The 23,344-nt window shown below is 43.1% G+C and overlaps 1 protein-coding gene across 2 annotated transcripts in view; it reads right to left on the bottom strand.

The window, feature by feature from the left end:
• Nucleotides 1-23,344, bottom strand: part of uvrag (UV radiation resistance associated gene) — a 331,221-nt gene that overhangs the window by 61,671 nt on the left and 246,206 nt on the right. For both annotated transcript variants that reach the window (XM_078222567.1, XM_078222566.1), the window contains exon 13: nucleotides 7,801-7,879. In XM_078222567.1, coding sequence (XP_078078693.1) covers nucleotides 7,801-7,879 — 79 coding nt within the window. The remainder of the gene's footprint in view (nucleotides 1-7,800; nucleotides 7,880-23,344) is intronic.

Below are 23,344 nucleotides of genomic sequence, written 5' to 3' on the forward strand. Positions count from 1 at the left end.
CAGGATTAATGTTTGAGTTATGACTGAATGCTTTATTTGGCCAAAGGGAGAGACGAGACATTCACTGCTCTTCCTAAGTATTTCATTCATTGATTTAAAAACATATGGGAAAAGAATAGAGAAAAGCTAGATGTCATTCCAGACCTTTCGCCAGTGCATTCTCTGGTTTTACCTGAATTTGTCAAATCTCACTAGTTCCATGGGTAATGTGTCTTGGGATGTGAAGAGGAGCAGAGCAAAGTTTATTTTAGGATCACCAATAATTCAATTCCAGAATCAGACATACCGTGGGCATATTTGGAATTCTCATTAAAGTGAAATCAAACATATTCTTTACATAGGTATTCTGAATAGTAAGAAACATCACCCGATCTTAGTGAAAGCAGTGAGGGGGTGTTGTACCACTAGACTGACGGTAGACTTCAAGCTAGTACCACCAGCACACTCTGTGAAGCTGTTTCAGGTATGCATATCAGCAGCTAAGTGTTACTGTAATTTGTGATCTGGAAGATAATCAAGAGGTTCAGGATCAACTCCAGGAGATAGTCTAAAAATGCTTGGAATTTGAGCCAAGTGCAACGCAAATGCAGTTCATTGAAGATCCGAGTTTAAAAAGCTCTTGAGTAGTTCTTTGCATCCTGAAACCAAGACTGATGAAAATACATTCCTGGAACAGATAGGAATGACCACTTACCTCAAAGAAATACTTCTAAACAGGTCAAACTGAACAGAGAGATGTCTACATGGTTTCATACTGCCTAGAAAGACCAAATGTTCACAATTTCTCTTTCAAAGTTTTTTCTTCAGAGTGGCAAGAATTTGGAACTTGCTATCACAGTAGCATAGATACATTCAAGGGGAAGCTGGATAAGTACGCATGGGAGAAAGAAATGGAAGGTTAAGCTGATAGAATTAGACAAAGGGGTGGAGAGAGGCTCACGTGGAGCATAAGCACAGGCACAAATCAATTGAGCCAAATGACCCATTTCTGTGTTGTAAATTCTATGTACCAGGACAGGGACAATGAAAAGTGTGCCACAAGCTCTCAGATTAATTGTAACGTGCAAAATGCGAACAATGATCTTTCGCTAGGCTACACCCCTCACCCCCTTCTGCAGTTAATAACACAGCAAAGTCTCACAATGCTAAACAAAGTATTCATTTTCATAAGTAACACCAAGATGAAAGCAATATTCAAATACTTTGGAACCACTTAAAAGATGACTGTTCCATTCCATGTTGTGGGACAAGAATTCCATTATAGACTAGAGAGGTTAAGCTGGAATGTTGCCACATCTAAATTTGCTCTAATTAGTTTCCCTTCCAGGCCTGAAAACAACTCAGACCCTACTGAAATGCAAAATGTGCCAGAAGTGAAAGCTCTATTTGTTTCACGGCTGCACCTCACATCACTGCAATATATCTCTGACTTTCCAACTGATGCTTATTTCCCCAACGGTCTGGCACAACTGGGTACAGGAGTAGGTGTTAATCCAGAAATCCAACAAGTCCAGTTTGTTCATGTGTGTTACACTTGCTTCCTTTGAGGTCGCAAAGCACTGTGCCCGACATCCCTTTTGCTTCCTCCGCTGTTTCAACAAGAACGATTTTGATTAACTATAAAGGGACATGTACAATGAGGAAAGATTAATATGTGGGCTTCTAAAAAGAAAAGGTGTATGGGACTCACTGCGATATGTAAAACAGTAAATGGAATACTTCACCAAGGGTATTATTTCAATGCCAGTCAGGAAAGGAGGAGCAGAGCATATACATTTAAGTTGTGAATTTAAAGATAGACAGTAGAAAGAACTGCATGCAGTGATAAATATTTGGAATAATCGAACAGACAGATAACAGAGGTAACAACTGTTTGATATTTAAAATTCACTGGATGTGAAGATCAGGATAGAGGATCAGGATATAGAGTTTGATAGAATTCTATATAAATATATATGTAATTTTTAAAAAAGTAATAACTTTGATGCTCTAAAATCCGTTTAGACAATGGAAACAAACGAGCCTTGAAGTGAGATGAGCAGTTTCAAACTGCAATATTTTTGCAGACAATGTTCCTGTGAGTGGGTAATGGGGGGGTTAGTGAAATACATCTGTATTTATAGCAAAACTAGATTTTGTTAATAACAGTTATTCACAGACAGAGGCCAATTCTGTTGATTGCGGATTGCACATTGCAGCGTACTGAAGAATGATCAATGTATAATCTCTCTTAGGCAAGCATGAGCAATTCATCAACACACTGACATACTCAACAAATACTTGCTAGCACATATATTCAGCTGTGCATATTCATCTGTCAAAATATCCCAAGAGGGCACACGAGTTTTACTTTTATCTATCTAAGCGGTGAAATCTTCCACATATTGTAATCATTCGTTAACCTCATTTTTTTTTGCACAAGTATTGAGCTCCATAATGACTGTTGAGATAAAGACTCCACCTGGTGTGGTTGGAGGATGCAGGTTTGATCCCCACTCGGTGCTGAGTTATCTGATGCTGGCCAAGGCAGCCATGGAAGCAGTAGCTTTCAGATCTTAAAGAGAAGATCAAGTAGATTGAGAGAAACTATGTCCGGCGTAGCTGGGGAATCTTGGACTTGGACATAGCTTAAAGATTAAACTGGCACTTCTACACAAAGGGAAGTAGTAGTTTGGAACTCCCTTACACAATGTCAAGTCAGATATTGACAGATGATTTTTGTTAACCAAAGGTTTTAAGGGATATGGGACAAAGGTAGACTTGTGGAGTGAGGTTATAGATCGGTCATGATCTCACTGAATGGTGCAACAGTCTTGAGGGGTTAAATGGCCTACTCATGTTCCTATGGTTTCTACTACAACCAGTTTCAGTATTTGGAAGGCAGGAAGAAACAAAGCTGATGATAAAGACCAGGATCAGATTTGACTGTGACATCCTTGCTTATGGCCATATGAAAATTATGCTCACGGTGAGCATAGTGGACACTTGAGTAAGGTATCAAAGTATGCTTGGAGCTTCATGACTCAACAATTAGAGGCTGGGAGGGGATAGGGGAAAAGAAAAACACATTTGGTTATAAAATTTTAATGTCACGGAATTTAACCGTCACAAAACTTAACCATTGTACCAGATCTAACGGGTAGCTAGAAGATGCTGTCTGACCAACTTAGTCACTTTCTTTCTGCGCATACTGCCCGTATCAGGGTGAGAGTGATCATTGCTGTAATGAATATCCTACTTACACCAAGTTTCTTTAATCCATCAGCCCCGGTTTACACCGCATCCATTTTAAATGTTCTCATCCCATAGGTTCACCCCCTCCCTATCTTTATAAACTGCTCCAGCCTTGTAACACTTCTCCAATTCTGGCCTCTTGGCAACCTGATCATTATTGCTCCATCAGTGGCAACTGTGCTTCCAGCTGTCTATTTCTCCAGCCCGCACTGTCCTCTTCTTATAAGACACTGCTGAAAACCTACTTCTTTGATCAAGCTCAGTCACCTGTACAAATAACTCCATGTGGCAGTGTGTCAAATGGTGTTGTATAACACTCCTGGGAAGCGATATGGGACATGTCATGTCAAAGGCACCATATAAATACACATTGCTCTTTTTGGAAAACTTTCCAACCAGTTTCAGCATCAAGCAGTCCAAAGTCAGACACTGCACATTCAGATAATCTGCACTCTGCTCCAACAATGCATTCCAATATAAATAGTGCTGCTCATTGTGACATTTTTCTTTCCCCACAGACATTAATTTAAGAAAGACTTTTGCTTTTCACAATTAATGATGCCCCAAAGACTTTTTAGTGAAGTCCTTTTGATGTGCAGTTACTATTGTAACGTAGGAAATGCAGCAGCCAATTTGAGCACAATCAGGTCCCACAGACAGCACTGTGAAAGTGAGCAGATAATCTGCGTTAGATTAGGATGGCTGAATAATCATCATTGGCCAGGAGACCGTGGTGAACCTCCATGCTTTTCTTCAGAATAGTGCAATGGGATCATGTATATCCACCCAAGTCTCATCCGAAAGACAGATCTCCGACAGTGCAATATTGTCCACCCAACCTTTGCAGGATTGCACTGAACTGTCAGCCTAGAATATATACTCAAGCCTCTGGAGTGAGATTTAAGCCCAAGACCTTTTGACTGAAACACAAATTGAGTTACAGCTGACATTATATGTTAATATGTCAATAAATGGAAAGGAATTCTGTAGGATTAAGCCATCACTGCACATACAGTTTAACGGCCTTTATTAATAGGAGCATAGAGTACAACAGCAAAGTGGTTATGCTGAACTTATGCAAGACCTTATGTTAGACCTCAGCTGAGATACGGTGAACAATTTTGGATGCCACGCTACAGGAAGGATGTGAACACATTGGAGAGAATGCAGAAGAGGTTTACCAGAATGGTTCCAGCGATGAGAAACTTCTGTTATGAGAACAGATTGTAGAGGTTGGGACTGTTCTTCCGTGGACAGAAGAAGGTTAAGATGAGATCTGATAGAGACTTTCAAAATGATGAGGGGGCTGGACAGAGTAGATAACGAGAAACTGCTCCTGCTCGTAAAAGAACGAGAAGGTAATGATTTAAAGGGATTTGCAAAAGTAGCATATGTGATGTGAGTAAAAGCATTTTCTCAGATCTGGAATGCACTGCCTTGAAGTGTGGTGGAGGCGGGTTCAATTGAAGCACTCAAGAGGGCATGAGATGATTATTTGAATAGAAACACTGTTCAAGGGTATGGGGAAAAGGCACGGGAGTGACACTAAGTCAGAATGTTCGCTTGGAGAGCCAGTACAGACATGATGGGTCAAACGGCCTCCTGCGGCGTAACAATTCTGCAATATTTGCTACAAAGATCAGGGAAACGAATGATCACATACTTGGGAAAAATACATAGATCTAGCAATAAAATTCAAATAACTTTCGCTGAAAATAGCTAAAGAGAGATGCTTCAAGAATTAATTATGCTGACAATTCACCAATGTAGTTGGGATATGGTAGCATGTTGATTATGTTACAGAGCTAGTAATCCAAAGGCCTGGGTTAATGATCCGGAAACATGAGCTCACATCCACCACAGCAGTTGGGCAATTTAAATTCAGCTAATGAAATAAACCTGAAATTAAGATGTTGGTATCAGTAATATCGAACATGAAACCACCAAATCGTTGTAAAACCCAACTGTTGAACGAATGTCCTTCAGGGAAGAAAATCTGTAATGCATACCCAGTTTGATCTTGTGTGGCTCCAAACCTGCAGCAATACTCTATCCTCTTAACCACCCTCAAAAGCTCAAGCAAGCTACTCAGTTGTACCAAGACCACACGACATACTGCAGTGGTTCAAGAAGGTGGCTCCCTCCCCCATTCTTCAGGGCAATTAGGAAAGGGAAAAAAATGGCCCAAATAATGTGAATGAATATGTAAAATAAAACTAAATGAAAATATCCTTCACAAAGACTAGAATCAGAATCCTACAGTGCAGAAGGAGGCCATTCGGCCCATTGAGTCTGCACCGACCACAATCCCACCCAGGCCCTATCCCCATAATCCCATGTATCTACCCTAGCTAGTCCCCCTGACACTAAGGGGCAATTTAGTATGGCCACATCTTTGGAGTGTGGGAGGAAACCGGCGCACCCGGAGGAAACCTACGCAGACCCGGGGAGAACGTGCAAACTCCACACCGACAGTGACCCAAGCCTGGAATCGAACCTGGGTCTCTGACGCTGTGAGGCAGCAGTTACTAACCATGGTGCCACCTTGCTGCCCCATTACTTGGACATATTCTTTTCATTTTGACTAGTGGTGATTAAAGTACACAACTACACTGAATTTTTGAACTCTACAATGAGAGTTTGTAAGCATTTCTGGTGATTGGGGGCTGTGCGTGTGTGTGTGTGTGTGTGTGTGTGTGGTGGTGGCAGGCATCCACATCAGGATGGTGTAAGCCTAAAATTAACCTAGGCCATTTCATAGAAACTTAAGGCATGAAGTCTGGAGGCATCCTTCACACAAAGAGAGGTGGAACTCCAGATTTGTCTTCCCCAAAATGCTGTCGATGCTGGGGGATCAATTCAAAATTTCAAATCTGAGATTGAGACTTGTGTCAGGTAAGGGTATGGACCAAGGTGGTATATGGAGTTCAGATATAGATAATAGAATAGACAGATTAGCTCAAGGGGCTGAATGACATATTCCTACAATTCTGTCCCCTTAAAGTGGGGTGCTTCAACTTGAATTAGACACGAGTTCAATCACAAGGGACATTGTCCATTTAGCACTTACTAGCATGGTATTTCCAAAAAAGTTGATTGAAAACTAGCAATGTTAACTGAAGATTAACATTTGATGTCAGATCAAAGGCATTGACAGGAGCACATTAACAGGAGGTACGCATATATCTTCATTATGTGTTGATTTTGCTAAATGTATTTCAGATATAATTCCATTTAATGAGTCTTGCAGATGGCATACTGCATTTAGAACTGGAACATGCTAATGTAATTACCCTCGTACTTTCCCATACGCTGTGCTGTGCCAGACCAACTCTCGGCATAATACCTTTTTGCTGCTGTTTCTACCAAACTCATAAGGATGGGGTCAGGGAGAAATACAATTGTGTTTCTAGCTAACACACTGACACTGAGTCAAGGTTTTTCCATCAGTGGGACAGGAACAGATATGTCAAATTTCAGCTTGCATTGTGATGCAGGAAATTGGCACAAGACCGCAAGGAAATACAAAAGGTCGTGAATGCAACCTAATCCATCACACAAACCAGCCTCCCATCCACTGACTCTGTCTACACTTCCAGCTGCCTCGGCAAAGCAGCCAGCATAATTAAGGACCCCATACATCCCGGACATTCTCTCTTCCATCTTCTTCCGTCGGGAAAAAGATACAAAAGTCTGAGGTCACGTACCAACCGACTCAAGAACAGCTTCTTCCCTGCTGCTGTCAGACTTTTGTCTGGACCTACGTTGCATTAAGTTGATCTTTCTCTACACCCTAGCTATGACTGTAACACTACATTCTGCACCCTCTCGTTTCCTTCTCTATGAACGGTATGCTTTGTCCGTGTAGCGCGCAAGAAACAATCCTTTTCAGTGTATGTTAATACATGTGACAATAATAAACAAATCAAATTAAGAATCATGAGTACAACAAGGCAGAATTTCTTGGATTTTAAGGTGGGTACTTAGAATGGGAGATTAGGCATCCGTGTTTTATCCGAGTCTGCATATTTCATTTCAGCTACACTATTTAGTTAAATACAATGCAAGATACTTGTTCAAACCCACAATACCCCAAGTAATGTGTTCTTTATGGCAACAGTGCCACGGAATGAATAGTTTTCCCAAGACAGAGATAAATCAGAAAAATTATTTTAAATTAAACCAGGAGGGTAAGACAGAGGGACATAGCTTCAAACAAATAAAAGGCAAATTAAGGATTGGTGTTACATTGGTCATACATACAAACAATATGCACAAACACAGAGCAATGTTCCTTCAGTTTATGTAGAATAACGGCCATGCTTAAAATAGCTCAATAATGGAGTTATCTGCCCCTTAGCTGAGGCACAATGCACAACCTCAAGCTACCACTAAGGTGGTGGCATGTATCAGGTACATGAAAATCTTTCAGTTATTAAGCGGTACGTGTAAAGTGCTGTGTTCTACAATACTATCTAAAGACGATGGAAGGAAAGAAAAATGTCACGGCACCCAACAAATCCTAAAGTCCAACCTACACCTGCCTCAACGCCATCATAGACCTACCTGTGCGATATTTTTGTTTAGTAAATAAACTCCATATTCAAACTGAAACCTTTCTCCTCCTCTTGGATACAGAGGGAACCTGTGAATACAAACACAGGAGAGCCTAGTTAACAAAGCTGTCTGGGGGAACAAGGACTGTAAATTATAAGTTTACATTTCATTTGGTTTCACATTACTATATCAGTGACATAAGGTACAATTGAGCTTTGAACATAACATTATCCTGAATTCCGATATCACATTCAGTTGAGAGAGAAATGTTAATATACTGGATACAACAAAAGCCATGGGCCCCGACAACATTCCAGTGATAACTTGTGCTCCATAACTTGCTGTGCTCCGAGCCAAGCTCTCCCAATGCAGCTGCAACACAGGCATCTACCCGATAATGTGGAAAATTGCCCAGGTATGTTATGTTCACAAAAGGCAGGACAACCTGGCCAATTATCACCCCATCAGTCTACTAAATCTTCAGTAAAGTGACGGAAGATTCCATCGCTGGTGGTATCAAGCAGCACTTGCACAATAACCTGCTCATCAACACTCAGTTTAGGTTCCACCAGAACCACTCGACTCCAGTCCTCATTACAGCCTTGATCCAATCATGGACAGAAGAGCGGAATTTCAAAACAAGGTGAGAGTAATTGCTTGATATCAAGGTAGCATTTGACCAATTGTAGCATCAAGGAAATAGGAAAATTGAAGTCAATGAGAATTGTGGGAAAACTTTCCATTGGTTGGAGTCATATTAGCTCAAAGGAAGTTGGTTGTGGTTGTTGGAGGACAATATCCCAGCCCTGCGGGCAGCATGGTGGCACAGTGGTTAGCACTGCTGTCTCACAGCACCAGGGACCTGGGTTCGATTCCCGGCTTGGATCACTGTCTATGTGGAGTTCTAGGAAACTCAACACCATCCAGTATAGAGCAGCCTGCTTGATCGGCACCCCACCAATATCCTAGCAACTTGTACAGCACCTTAAGCCACATAAGGAATATTAGGTCATAGAATTATAGAATCCCTACAGTGCAGAAGGAGGCCATTCAGCCCATTGAGCCTGCACCGACAACAATCCCACCCAGCACCTTTCCCTGTAACCCCACGTATTTACCCTGCTAATCGCCTTAACCTATACATCTTGGGACAATAAGGAGCAAATTAGCATTTCCAATCAACCTAACCCACACATCTTTGGACTGTGGGAGGAAACCAGAGCACCCGGAGGAAACCCACGCAGGCACGTGGAGAATGTGCAAACTCCACACAGACAAGATGTTGGAAAAAATTATAAGGGATAGGATTTATAGTTATTTGGAGAGTAATGAATTGATAGGTGATAGTCAGCATGGTTTTGTGGCAGGTAGGTCGTGCCTTACTAACCTTATTGAGTTTTTTGAGAAAGTGACCAAGGAGGTGGATGGGGGCAAGGCAGTGGACGTGGTATATATGGATTTTAGTAAGGCGTTTGATAAGGTTCACCATGGTAGGCTTCTGCAGAAAATGCAGATGTATGGGATTGGGGGTGATCTAGGAAATTGGATCAGGAATTGGCTAGCGGATAGGAAACAGAGGGTGGTGGTTGATAGTAAATATTCATCATGGAGTGCGGTTACAAGTGGTGTACCTCAGGGATCTGTTTTGGGGCCACTGCTGTTTGTAATATTTATTAATGATCTGGATGAGGGTATAGTTGGGTGGATTAGCAAATTTGCTGATGACACCAAAGTCGGTGGTGTGGTAGACAGTGAGGAAGGGTGTCGTAGTTTGCAGGAAGACTTAGACAGGTTGCAAAGTTGGGCCGAGAGGTGGCGGATGGAGTTTAATGCGGAGAAGTGTGAGGTAATTCACTTTGGTAGGAATAACAGATGTGTTGAGTATAGGGCTAACGGGAGGACTTTGAATAGTGTGGAGGAGCAGAGGGATCTAGGTGTATGTGTGCATAGATCCCTGAAAGTTGGGAATCAAGTAGATAAGGTTGTTAAGAAGGCATATGGTGTCTTGGCGTTTATTGGTAGGGGGATTGAATTTAGGAGTCGTAGCGTTATGTTGCAACTGTACACAACTCTGGTGCGGCCGCACTTGGAGTACTGTGTGCAGTTCTGGTCCCCACATTACAGGAAGGATGTGGAGGCTTTGGAGAGGGTGCAGAGGAGGTTTACCAGGATGTTGCCTGGTATGGAGGGGAGATCCTATGAGGAGAGGCTGAGGGATTTGGGATTGTTTTCGCTGGAAAGGCGGCGGCTAAGAGGGGATCTTATTGAAACATATAAGATGATTAGAGGTTTAGATAGGGTGGATAGTGATAGCCTTTTTCCTCTGATGGAGAAATCCAGCACGAGGGGGCATGGCTTTAAATTGAGGGGGGGTAGTTATAGAACCGATGTCAGGGGTAGGTTCTTTACCCAGAGGGTGGTGAGGGATTGGAATGCCCTGCCAGCATCAGTAGTAAATGCGCCTAGTTTGGGGGCGTTTAAGAGATCCGTAGATAGGTTCATGGACGAAAAGAAATTGGTTTAGGTTGGAGGGTCACAGTTTTTTTTTAACTGGTCGGTGCAACATCGTGGGCCGAAGGGCCTGTTCTGCGCTGTAATGTTCTATGTTCTATGTACAGTGACCCGAGGCTGGAATTGAACCCGGGTCCTTGGTGCTGTGAGGCAGCAGTGCTAACCACTGTGCCACAGTGCCTTGGTCAAAGAATTAGGTTTGAAGAAGTATCATAAATGAAAAAAGCAAGGTAGAGAGATGGAGATTTAGGGAGAGAATTCCAGAGCTGGGGACCGAGGCAAATGAAAGCACAGCTACCAATAGTGAAGAAATTAAAATTAGGATTGCACAAGAGTCCAGAAGTCGAGGAGCTGAGATGTCGTGGAAGCTTGTGGGTTTGGAGGAGATTGGAGATAGAAAGGGGCAACGCCATATAAGGATTTGAAAACAAGGATGAGAATCAAGATGTTGATTGCCCAGGAGCCTAGGAAGGTCAGCAAGCATACAAGTGACTGGTGAAGGGGACTTGCTGCGACATAAGACACAGGTAGAGTTCTGTACGACTTCAAGTTTATAGAAGATAGAATGTGGGAGGCCAGTCAGGAATGCACATTGAGAGATAACAAAGGCATGAAAGAAAGTTTCAGCAGCAGATTAAATGAGTCAAGCCGAGATGACCTTAGGGATGGCATGGATGAGGTCAGGAGCTCATCTCAGGATCAAATATAAAACCAAGGTTGTGGCAGACAGGCTTAGTTTCAGACTGTTGCCAGGGAGAGGGATGGGGTCAATGGTTAGGGAGCAGAGTGTACAGTAGCAGTGTGCATCAACAAGATGTGTTGCAGCAACTCTCCAAGGCTCCTTCAACAGCCGCACTCACTATCACCTAGAACGATAAGGTCAGAAGACCATGGGAACACCACCATCCGGACTTGGAACCACATCACCAATTTTTCGCTGTCACTGTGTCAAAATGCTGAAATTCATCCCTAACACATGGACTGCAGCAGTTTAAAGTGGCAGCTCACCACCACCTTTACAAATGCAAGTAGGAATGGGCAATAAATACTGGCCTTGACAATAATGCTCACATTGACGGCATGGTGTCACAGTGGTTAGCACTGCTGCCTCACAGCGCCAGGGACCTGGGTTCAATTCCCCAGCTTGGGTCACTGTCTGTGTGGAGATTGCATATTCTCCCTGTGTCTGCGTGGGTTTCCCCCGGGTGTTCCGGTTTCCTCCTACAGTCCAAAGATGTATGAGTTAGGTTGCTTGGCCAATGCTAAATTAACCCTAGTGTCAGGGGGATTAGCAGGATAAATATGAGGGGTTATGGGAATAGGGTCTGGGTGGGATTGTGTTCGGTGCAGACTCGATGAGTTGAATGGCCTCCTTCTGCACTGTAGGAATTCTATGATTACAAGGATGAATCAAAAAGGCATTACCCAAGTTGGAAGTTGCATAATTGAATTTTGGGCGATTGTTTACCTTGCCTGCCATCCAATGGAAAATATGCGCGTTGCCAAAATTCAGCTATGGTGCCTTCTGTCATTAATTAAACTGCTGCTATTCACTGTCTACACTCACAGGAGTAAAGGGGCTGCCAACCCTAACCTTATCTCAGCAACAGTCAGTGCTGCAGGATAGGAAGTTTTCCACTGAGCGAGGTACCAAGTTATTTACACGGAGATAGAATTGTGACTTACTACCACTCAATCATTTAGTCAGAAATCAGCCACACAATAAATATCACGACTGAAGGAGCTCCATGCCTTTAAGATTAATAAATAAAACCTCACCAACTGGATTAAGTCATAAAAACACAAAAAGTAGCTGAAATCTTGAATTCTCTTTTTTCTAAAGACTTTTGAGGTTGGGGACAATCCCAACTGTCAAGTCCCAAGATCAATTTGGGTTTGGGAAGGGTATAGGATATGGAGCAAACTTGGGTAAATGGAGTTGAAGTACAGAACGGCAGAGCAACCCTGATGGACTGAATGGCCTACTCCTGTTCCCAAGTGTTACAATTATTCCAAAGTAACAAGTCTCACAACACCAGGTTAAAGTCCAACAGGTTTATTTGGTATCACAAGCTTTCAGAGTGCTGCTCCTTCATCGGGTGACTCACCTGTGGAAGGAGCAGCGCTCTGAAAGCTCGCGATTCCAAATAAACCTGCTGGACTTTAACCTGGTGTTGCGAGACTTCTAACTGTGCCCACCCCAGTCCAACCCCGGCATCTCCACATCACAATTATTCCAAAGCAACAGGGTTTTGCTGTGAATGTTATACAGTCTATATATGCCACACTGCATAATAATCACATCAACCAGAGTGGTGTGTCCTGGGGCCACAGTCCATACCATCAGAGAGCAACTCTAATTGAAAACCACGGAACGGGGATAAGATGATTATTTCCCCTCTTCATTCTCATCACCTGATGATAGAAACATGGACATGGTGGTATTGCAAGCTTGGTCACGAAAACATCCCTTTAAAAAACATGACCAATTTTATTTTGCTACGGTTCTGCAGTCTTAGGTTGTGACACAAATTTGAATTTGGTAATACTTTGTGGTAGAAGATGGATGTTTAAATTCACTGGCCATCTGAAACACATGCAGTTGTTACATTACAGTTACATTTTCATAAAAGGAGCTTCAATTTTTTCCCCTCCCCTCAACAGTTAATGCTTCCTGCTACAACAAACATGCCAGAGTGAACAAAAAAGGGGCCATTGAAAGGGTCACTGAGAAAGAATGCAATCACATAGTTATGCCTCTTCAGCACAATGTTGTGACTTAACCGAGATGCTGGAGGAAAAGATTTTGGGTTAATGAACACTCTCCCCCACAAACACACACTTGGGTAACGCCAATAGAAAAATGACTGCGATAAAGTTTGAACTAAACAAAAACAAACATGAGCAAAGCCATGGACTGAGGAAGGGCCATTTGACTTGTCAAGTTTATTTGTTTCACAATCTGTTGTACCACGCGCTCTGCCCAACCCCCTCAATCTCCTAAGGGAGGCATCAAAACAACTAGAAATAGCCTCAAAGTCCCAAAATTTCTCTCTCACTTTCACTCCAGCAAAACTCTAGAATTTTGATCATGTTACAATCCACGTCTAAATACACGCCGGCAGCACACCAAGGATCACGTTCGGAATCACCTTTTGTCCCATTTCTGAAAAGGGCAATAGCCAATTGAGGATGTAAGCACAATGGGAGAGTGAGAAACTGCAAATGCAACAGCAGGGGAGTAAGCAGGTGACAGGATGGAAATTTAAGACACCAGTGAGGCAGCCACTGCATTGCTTGAGCCTTTGGTGAAATGAAGGAACAGAAGAAAGTTTGCTTGGGAAAATAGAACAACATTTATTGGAGTGAGTGATCCTTGTTGATAACATGCCAAATATTTTCATCCTCCTACCTACCCATTCCTGACTTTAAATGGTTTTAAAATGCCAGTATCTGATCATGCCTCATTTTATATTGAAGACACGTTTTCACATATTATCATTCCCTAAATAGTGACAAATGTCAGTTAATTGATGTAACTATTGGTTCTAAATCTTTATCACTGCCCTTGAATTATCCCTCCTCCTGAATTCTAACCAGTTGCCAAAGCAATGGAAAATAGACCGACATTTTAGAAAAACATTAACTGCACTTATGCCTCTAACTGTTCAGTCACTTCCAACATCCTCCTGAGATGTGTAGGTTTGAGGGATAAGTGGGTAAAATATGTAGGGATATGGGGGTAGGGCCTGGGTGGGATTGTGGTCGGTGCAGACTCGATGGGCCAAATGGCCTCCTTCTGCACTGTAGGGTTTCTATGATTTCTATGATTCTACAAGTAGTAATGGGCAAGTGAAGTACTACTCGACAGGACAGATGAGATATTTCCTGGGTTATGCTGCCTTACGTTTTAAAATAATTTGAGGAAAATCATTTTACACAACGGGTAGCTGAGCCTCAAAAATCTCAAATGTATTCCACCATTTTTTGAAGAATTGCTTCAAAATGTTCAATGTGCTCGGGAAGCAAACGTGCTGAATAATCTTTTATTTACATAACACATTTAACTAAGGTGATGCAGAGAAGCAACATTAATAAAAACAATTTTCACACCAAGCCACTGTGGAGAAATCAAGAAAGAAAACCAAAACCTGGATCAAAGAATTAGGTTTTTTAGGAACATCTTAAAAGAGAGTCAGAGTCACAGAGGTTCACAGCATGGAAACAGGCCCTTTGATTCAATTTGTCCATGCTGCCCTTTTTTATTAAAAAACCCCTAACTAGTCCCAATTGCCCGCATTTGGCCCATATCCCTCTGTACCCATCATACCCATGTAACTGTCTAAATGCTTTTTAAAAGACAAAATTTTACCTGCCTCTACTACTACCTCTGGCAGCTCGTTCCAGACACTCACCATCCTCTGAATAAATTGCTCCTCTTCTGTATTTCTCCTTTCTCACCTTAAACCTATGCCCTCTAGTTTTAGACTCCCCTACCTTTGGGAAAAGATGTTGACTATCTAGCTGATCTATGCCCCTCTTTATTTTATAGACCTCTATAAGATCACATCTAAGCCTTTGACATCCCAGGAAAATAAGTCTCAGTCTATCCAGCCTCTCTTTATAGCTCAAACCACCAAGTCCCAGTTGCACCCCAGTAAATCTTTTCTGCACTTTTTCTAGTTTAATAATATCCTTTCCGTAATAGTGATCAGAACTGTACACAGTATTCCAAGTGTGGCCTTACTAATGTCTTGTATAACTTCAACAAGACATCCCAACTCCTGTATTCAATGTTCTGACCAATGAAACCAAGCATGCTGAATGCCTTCTTCACCACTCTGTCCACCTGTGACTCCACTTTCAAGGAGCTATGAACATGTACCCCTAGATCTCTTTGTTCTGTAACTCTCCCCAACGCCCTACCATTAAATGAGTAAGTCCTGCCCCCTGGTTCGATCATCCAAAATGCATCACCTCGCATTTATTTAAATTGAACTCCATCTGCCATTCGTCAGCCCACTGGCCCAAGAGGACAGAGCAGTGGAGATGCAGAGATGCTCTGGGAGAGAATTCCAGAGCTTCAGGCCAGGGATAGCTGAATGCATGGTCGTGAAAATGAACGGGTGGCACTGACAAGCCCAGTAACTTGACAAACAACTCGGCCAACAGATACTGAAAAGTTTTTTCCATTTAGAGTGGGCTGTGAAGACTTAATAAGACTTGGAATAAATGAAGTTCTATTGGAAACAGCAGATTTACAGGCGGAACAAAAAGTGCAGAGAAACTCAGCAAAAAAAAAACTTGCTTGGGGCTGGACAATGTAGCATATTAAGTGTGCAGCCTTAAACACACTACTATCAACTTTTGTCTTATTGCAATGGTAAGGGGAGGAGCATAACTGGCATGACTATAGGGTTCGTGGTGGGAGATACAGGAAGGATATCAGAGGTAGGTTCTTTATGCAGAGAGTGGTTGGGGTGTGGAATGGACTGCCTGCAGTGATAGTGGAGTCAGACACTTTGTTCACCAAGGAGAGGGGCCATGTTTTTGAGGAAGAGAAGGTGTTACAGGCTAATAGGCTGGAGGAAATAGATGTTCGGAGGGAGGATGTCTTGGCAGTTTTGAATAAACTGAAGGTCGATAAGTCCCCTGGGCCTGATGAAATGTATCCTAGGATTCTTTGGGAGGCAAGGGATGAGATTGCAGAGCCTTTGGCGTTGATCTTTGGGTCCTCGCTGTCCACGGGGATGGTGCCAGAGGACTGGAGAATGGCGAATGTTGTTCCTCTGTTTAAGAAAGGGAATAGAAATGACCCTGGTAATTATAGACCGGTTAGTCTTACTTCGGTGGTTGGTAAATTGATGGAAAAGGTCCTTAGGGATGGGATTTACGACCATTTAGAAAGATGCGGATTAATCCGAGATAGTCAGCACGGATTCGTGAAGGGCAAGTCGTGCCTCACAAATTTGATAGAATTTTTTGAGGAGGTAACTAAGTGTGTTGATGAAGGTAGGGCAGTTGATGTCATATACATGGATTTTAGTAAGGCGTTTGATAAGGTCCCCCATGGTCGGCTTATGATGAAAGTGAGGAGGTGTGGGATAGAGGGAAAGTTGGCCGATTGGATAGGTAACTGGCTGTCTGACCGAAGACAGAGGGTGGTGGTCGATGGAAAATTTTCGGATTGGAGGCAGGTTGCTAGCGGTGTGCCGCAGGGATCGGTGCTTGGTCCTCTGCTCTTTGTGATTTTTATTAATGACTTAGAGGAGGGGGCTGAAGGGTGGATCAGTAAATTTGCTGATGACACCAAGATTGGTGGAGTAGTGGATGAGGTGGAGGGCTGTTGTAGGCTGCAAAGAGACATAGATAGGATGCAAAGCTGGGCTGAAAAATGGCAAATGGAGTTTAACCCTGATAAATGTGAGGTGATTCATTTTGGTAGGACAAATTTAAATGTGGATTACAGGGTCAAAGGTAGGGTTCTGAAGACTGTGGAGGAACAGAGAGATCTTGGGGTCCATATCCACAGATCTCTAAAGGTTGCCAGTCAAGTGGATAGAGCTGTGAAGAAGGCCTATAGTGTGTTAGCTTTTATTAACAGGGGGTTGGAGTTTAAGAGCCGTGGGGTTATGCTGCAACTGTACAGGACCTTGGTGAGACCACATTTGGAATATTGTGTGCAGTTCTGGTCACCTCACTATAGGAAGGATGTGGAAGCGCTGGAAGGAGTGCAGAGGAGATTTACCAGGATGCTGCCTGGTTTGGAGGGTAGGTCATATGAGGAAAGGTTGAGGGAGCTAGGGCTGTTCTCTCTGGAGCGGAGGAGGCTGAGGGGAGACTTAATAGAGGTGTATAAAATGATGAAGGGGATAGATAGAGTGAACGCTCAAAGACTATTTCCTCGGGTGGATGGAGCTATTACAAGGGGGCATAACTATAGGGTTCGTGGTGGGAGATACAGGACGGATATCAGAGGTAGGTTCTTTACGCAGAGAGTGGTTGGGGTGTGGAATGGACTGCCTGCAGTGATAGTGGAGTCAGACACTTTAGAAACATTTAAGCGGTTATTGGATAGGCACATGGAGCACACCAGGATGATAGGGAGTGGGATAGCTTGATCTTGGTTTCAGATAAAGCTTGGCACAACATCGTGGGCCGAAGGGCCTGTTCTATGCTGTACTGTTCTATGTTCTATGGGCAGAAAGAATGAGACCCCAGTTAGGTGAGAAGCATCTTTTGCTAACCGACTTTGACTCAACCTGAGGGAATTGCATGCATAGTGCCACAACTTGATCGGTTTATTCCTACATCAATCCTCCCCCGGAATCAGCAGTCCAGAGATGCATTTTTGAAGAATACCATCTACCCCTACCCCCCCAAAAATTAATTTAGTGTCAGCTCCTATAACAAAAAGAATTCATTAATAATTTTGCTTTTTCATTCCACACAAAAATAAAATAAACTTTCCCATGTCGAGCTACTTGAGGTTTGCCCTTTCAGGAGATTGAATGTTTGCTTTAGGATGGCCTCGATGCTAAAGGGCCATTGTGTACAAAGTCTGCCCTTGGGCTGAACCTGGCTAATTCATCACCTGGCATGTTTAATTGGTAGCATACACTGTAACCAGTCAGTTAGTTTCAAACTGTAAAGGGAGGTTTGCTGTAACAATACACGTCTTAAACTGAGGAATGCAGGAAAACATGAGTTTAAAAAAAGGGAAAGGATCTGGAGACGCGGGTGAGCCAATCACTTAAGGGAACAGAAATGTCTGCAGGAGTTTTATGTTTTTGGATTCTTCCATTTCAAACCAACCTTTCACAACTTTTCAACAGAATGCACCAAGAGTCGAAATTAGCAACAGTGTATGAAATGCAATCTGGCAGTTTACTGTATTCCAGCAGCACACTGTGGGGATTTACTCTGTATAACCAGCAGCACACAATGTGGGATTTACTTATTCAGCAGCACACAATGTGGGGATTTACTGTATTCCAGCAGCACACAATGTGGGATTTGCTGTATACAGCAGTTAGTCACACAATTCAGCAGTTTACTGTATTCCCAACAATGTGCTTAACTGTATGCAGGCACACCAGGGGATCTACATGTATCAGTAGCAATATTAAGGGAAATACAATGTGGCAGTTTACTTTATTCCAGCAGCACACTGTGGGGATTTACTGTATTCCAGCAGCACACAATGTGGGGATTTACTGTATTCCAGCAGCACACAATGTGGGGATTTACTGTATTCCAGCAGCACACAATGTGGCAGTTTACTGTATTCCAGCAGCACACAATGTGGCAGTTTACTGTATTCCAGCAGCACACAATGTGGCAGTTTACTGTATTCCAGCAGCACACAATGTGGCAGTTTACTTTATTCCAGCAGCACACAATGTGGCAGTTTACTGTATTCCAGCAGCACACAATGTGGGGATTTACTGTATTCCAGCAGCACACAATGTGGCAGTTTACTTTATTCCAGCAGCACACTGTGGGGATTTACTGTATTCCAGCAGCACACAATGTGGGGATTTACTGTATTCCAGCAGCACACAATGTGGCAGTTTACTGTATTCCAGCAGCACACAATGTGGCAGTTTACTGTATTCCAGCAGCACACAATGTGGCAGTTTACTGTATTCCAGCAGCACACAATGTGGCAGTTTACTGTATTCCAGCAGCACACAATGTGGCAGTTTACTTTATTCCAGCAGCACACAATGTGGCAGTTTACTGTATTCCAGCAGCACACAATGTGGCAGTTTACTGTATTCCAGCAGCACACAATGTGGCAGTTTACTGTATTCCAGCAGCACACAATGTGGGGATTTACTGTATTCCAGCAGCACACTGTGGGGATTTACTGTATTCCAGCAGCACACAATGTGGGGATTTACTGTATTCCAGCAGCACACAATGTGGGGATTTACTGTATTCCAGCAGCACACACTGTGGGGATTTACTGTATTCCAGCAGCACACAATGTGGGGATTTACTGTATTCCAGCAGCACACAATGTGGGGATTTACTGTATTCCAGCAGCACACTGTGGGGATTTACTGTATTCCAGCAGCACACAATGTGGGGATTTACTGTATTCCAGCAGCACACAATGTGGCGGTTTACTGTATTCCAGCAGCACACACTGTGGGGATTTACTGTATTCCAGCAGCACACAATGTGGCAGTTTACTGTATTCCAGCAGCACACAATGTGGGGATTTACTGTATTCCAGCAGCACACACTGTGGGGATTTACTGTATTCCAGCAGCACACTGTGGGGATTTACTGTATTCCAGCAGCACACACTGTGGGGATTTACTGTATTCCAGCAGCACACTGTGGGGATTTACTGTATTCCAGCAGCACACAATGTGGCAGTTTACTGTATTCCAGCAGCACACAATGTGGCAGTTTACTGTATTCCAGCAGCACACAATGTGGCAGTTTACTGTATTCCAGCAGCACACAATGTGGCAGTTTACTGTATTCCAGCAGCACACAATGTGGGGATTTACTGTATTCCAGCAGCACACAATGTGGCAGTTTACTGTATTCCAGCAGCACACAATGTGGCAGTTTACTGTATTCCAGCAGCACACAATGTGGCAGTTTACTGTATTCCAGCAGCACACAATGTGGCAGTTTACTGTATTCCAGCAGCACACAATGTGGGGATTTACTGTATTCCAGCAGCACACACTGTGGGGATTTACTGTATTCCAGCAGCACACAATGTGGGGATTTACTGTATTCCAGCAGCACACAATGTGGGGATTTACTGTATTCCAGCAGCACACTGTGGGGATTTACTGTATTCCAGCAGCACACAATGTGGCAGTTTACTGTATTCCAGCAGCACACAATGTGGCAGTTTACTGTATTCCAGCAGCACACAATGTGGCAGTTTACTGTATTCCAGCAGCACACAATGTGGGGATTTACTGTATTCCAGCAGCACACAATGTGGGGATTTACTGTATTCCAGCAGCACACTGTGGGGATTTACTGTATTCCAGCAGCACACAATGTGGCAGTTTACTGTATTCCAGCAGCACACAATGTGGCAGTTTACTGTATTCCAGCAGCACACAATGTGGCAGTTTACTGTATTCCAGCAGCACACAATGTGGGGATTTACTGTATTCCAGCAGCACACAATGTGGGGATTTACTGTATTCCAGCAGCACACTGTGGGGATTTACTGTATTCCAGCAGCACACAATGTGGCAGTTTACTGTATTCCAGCAGCACACAATGTGGCAGTTTACTGTATTCCAGCAGCACACAATGTGGCAGTTTACTGTATTCCAGCAGCACACAATGTGGGGATTTACTGTATTCCAGCAGCACACAATGTGGCAGTTTACTGTATTCCAGCAGCACACAATGTGGCGGTTTACTGTATTCCAGCAGCACACAATGTGGCAGTTTACTGTATTCCAGCAGCACACAATGTGGCAGTTTACTGTATTCCAGCAGCACACAATGTGGCAGTTTACTGTATTCCAGCAGCACACAATGTGGCAGTTTACTGTATTCCAGCAGCACACAATGTGGGGATTTACTGTATTCCAGCAGCACACAATGTGGGGATTTACTGTATTCCAGCAGCACACAATGTGGCAGTTTACTGTATTCCAGCAGCACACAATGTGGCAGTTTACTGTATTCCAGCAGCACACAATGTGGCAGTTTACTGTATTCCAGCAGCACACAATGTGGCAGTTTACTGTATTCCAGCAGCACACAATGTGGCAGTTTACTGTATTCCAGCAGCACACAATGTGGCAGTTTACTGTACTCCAGCAGCACACAATGTGGTTTATTAAGGCGAGGAATGTAACTTTGTGCATTTCAGGCACCCACTGTCTGCACCAAGTTATCCTTGTGTTGCACCTTCAATACAGTAAAACATCCCAGGTCAACAATGTGGACAGGAGGAGTACAGTCAGCACCACTCAAATTAATTTCACACACAACCTTTATCGGGTGCTAGGTCAATGGATCCAGCTGGTGGAAATAAACTTGATTATGTTGGGAATTTATGTCAGTGATTGCTCTTAGTTGAATGCAATGAGGTGATGGCAATAAAATAGGAACGTATTCTTTGGGTGGCATTGCAGAATTACATTAATTCCTTGCAAAGAGGTTTCCGATTGTGCTGCATAATGCAGTGAATTTCATCCAGCAGTGTATCAATGTGTTTCACTTCACATGCAAAATTACCTGACTGGGTTTGAGAGCATTCACTACAAATTAATATAAAATACGAACAAATCACAACAAGAAACAGAGAAAGGAACCCAAAGATGATCACATTCAGCCTGCCATCTCTGTACTCGTTCTGAGAATCAAATTCTAATTATATTTTTCTGCAACTTCCCCATAGCTTTCCAATTTCCTGTTTCCAATAGTTACCTAATTTTCCCTTTCAACAATGCAATAGTCTCTGCCTCAACTGACAAAGCATTTTTAAAAATTTGATTTATTATTGTCACATGTATTAGTATACGGTGGAAAGTATCGTTTCTTGCGCGCTACACAGACAAAGCATTCCGTTCATTGGGAAGGAAAAGGAGGGGGTGCGGAATGTAGTGTTACAATCATAGCTAGGGTGTAGTGAAAGATAGAGTTTAAAAGAGTTAGAATGAAGTTTTAGAAGGATAGAACAAGAGTAAAAGATAGCATTATAGAAGGTATGCTGGGCACAGCTTGCGAGAAGTCACCTCGCTCCGGTGCCATCTTGGAAAATATTTCATGCTCCACCAATCTTCTCGAAACTGCATCTAAATCCTCTCCTCATTCTGTGAGGATTTCAAACTGATAATCTCCTATCACCGACTGCACAGCAAAAATAAGCCCCGTCTGCTCTACTGAAACCTTTCACCATTTTAAAAACCTTTTATAAATACCTCTTGGCTGGCTCTGCTCTAGTGAAAATTGTTCCCAGAATCTCAAGTCTTTCTTCATAACCAAAGCTTCCCAACCTTGGCATCGACCATGTGAACCAAAGTTCCTTGCTCTCTGACCCAACATGCTTCAAGGCTCAAGCTCAAAAGAGCATTCCACATTGCACCAGTATAGTAACAGGCAGCACATTGGGTTCGCACTGCTGCCTCACAGCGCCAGGGACCCAGGTTTGATTCCTGACTTGGGTCACTGTGTGCGGAGTCTGCATATTGTCCCCGTGTCTGCGTGGGTTTCCTCCGGGTGTTCCGGTTTTCTCCCACAGTCCGAAAGGCATGCTGGTTAGGTGCTCTGGCCATGCTAAATTCTCCCTCAGTGTACCCGAACAGGTGTCGGAGAGTGGCGACTAGGGGATTTTCACGATAACTTCATTACAATGTTATTGTAAGTCTCCTTGTGACATTAATAAATAAACTTTAAACTTGTCCCATTCCAATCGCAGCCTTCTTCCTGACTTCTCCATGTGAGATAACTAAAATTAAGCCAGATTAAGGACAGTTTTGAGACTTTGGGAAGTGCCGAATATAAACTTGTTTGAGACTCATTTCAGATAGAACCCTTACAGCAAGGAGATAGCTGACTTTCATCCCACTGAGATGGAGTGGAAAGGCCAGTGGCAACTTTTTGTCCTCTCTGTAAGTTTCCTTTTGTCAATCCATCACATGCTACATGCCAAAACACCTAGATAACACAGACACCTATGTCAGACCCTTGTTTATTGACTACAGCTCAGTCTTCAACACCATTATTCCCATGAAACTCATCTCCAAATTCCACGGCCTGGGCCTCGGCTCCTCCCTCTGAACTTCCTAACTCTCAGCCCACAATCAGTAAGGATAGGCAACAACACCTCCTCTATGATCATCCTCAACAGCGGTGCCCCACAAGACTCTGTTCTTTGCCCTCTCTTATACTCCTTATACACTTACGACTGTGTGGCCAAATTCCCTTCCAATTCAATTTTCAAGTTTGCTGACGATACCATCGTAGTGGGACAGATCTCAAACAATGGCGAGACAGGGTACAGGAATCAGATAGAGAATCTGGTGAACTGGTGCGGCAA

Source organism: Mustelus asterias, chromosome 10 (genome assembly GCF_964213995.1).
Source record: "Mustelus asterias chromosome 10, sMusAst1.hap1.1, whole genome shotgun sequence".
Lineage (NCBI taxonomy): Eukaryota > Metazoa > Chordata > Chondrichthyes > Carcharhiniformes > Triakidae > Mustelus > Mustelus asterias.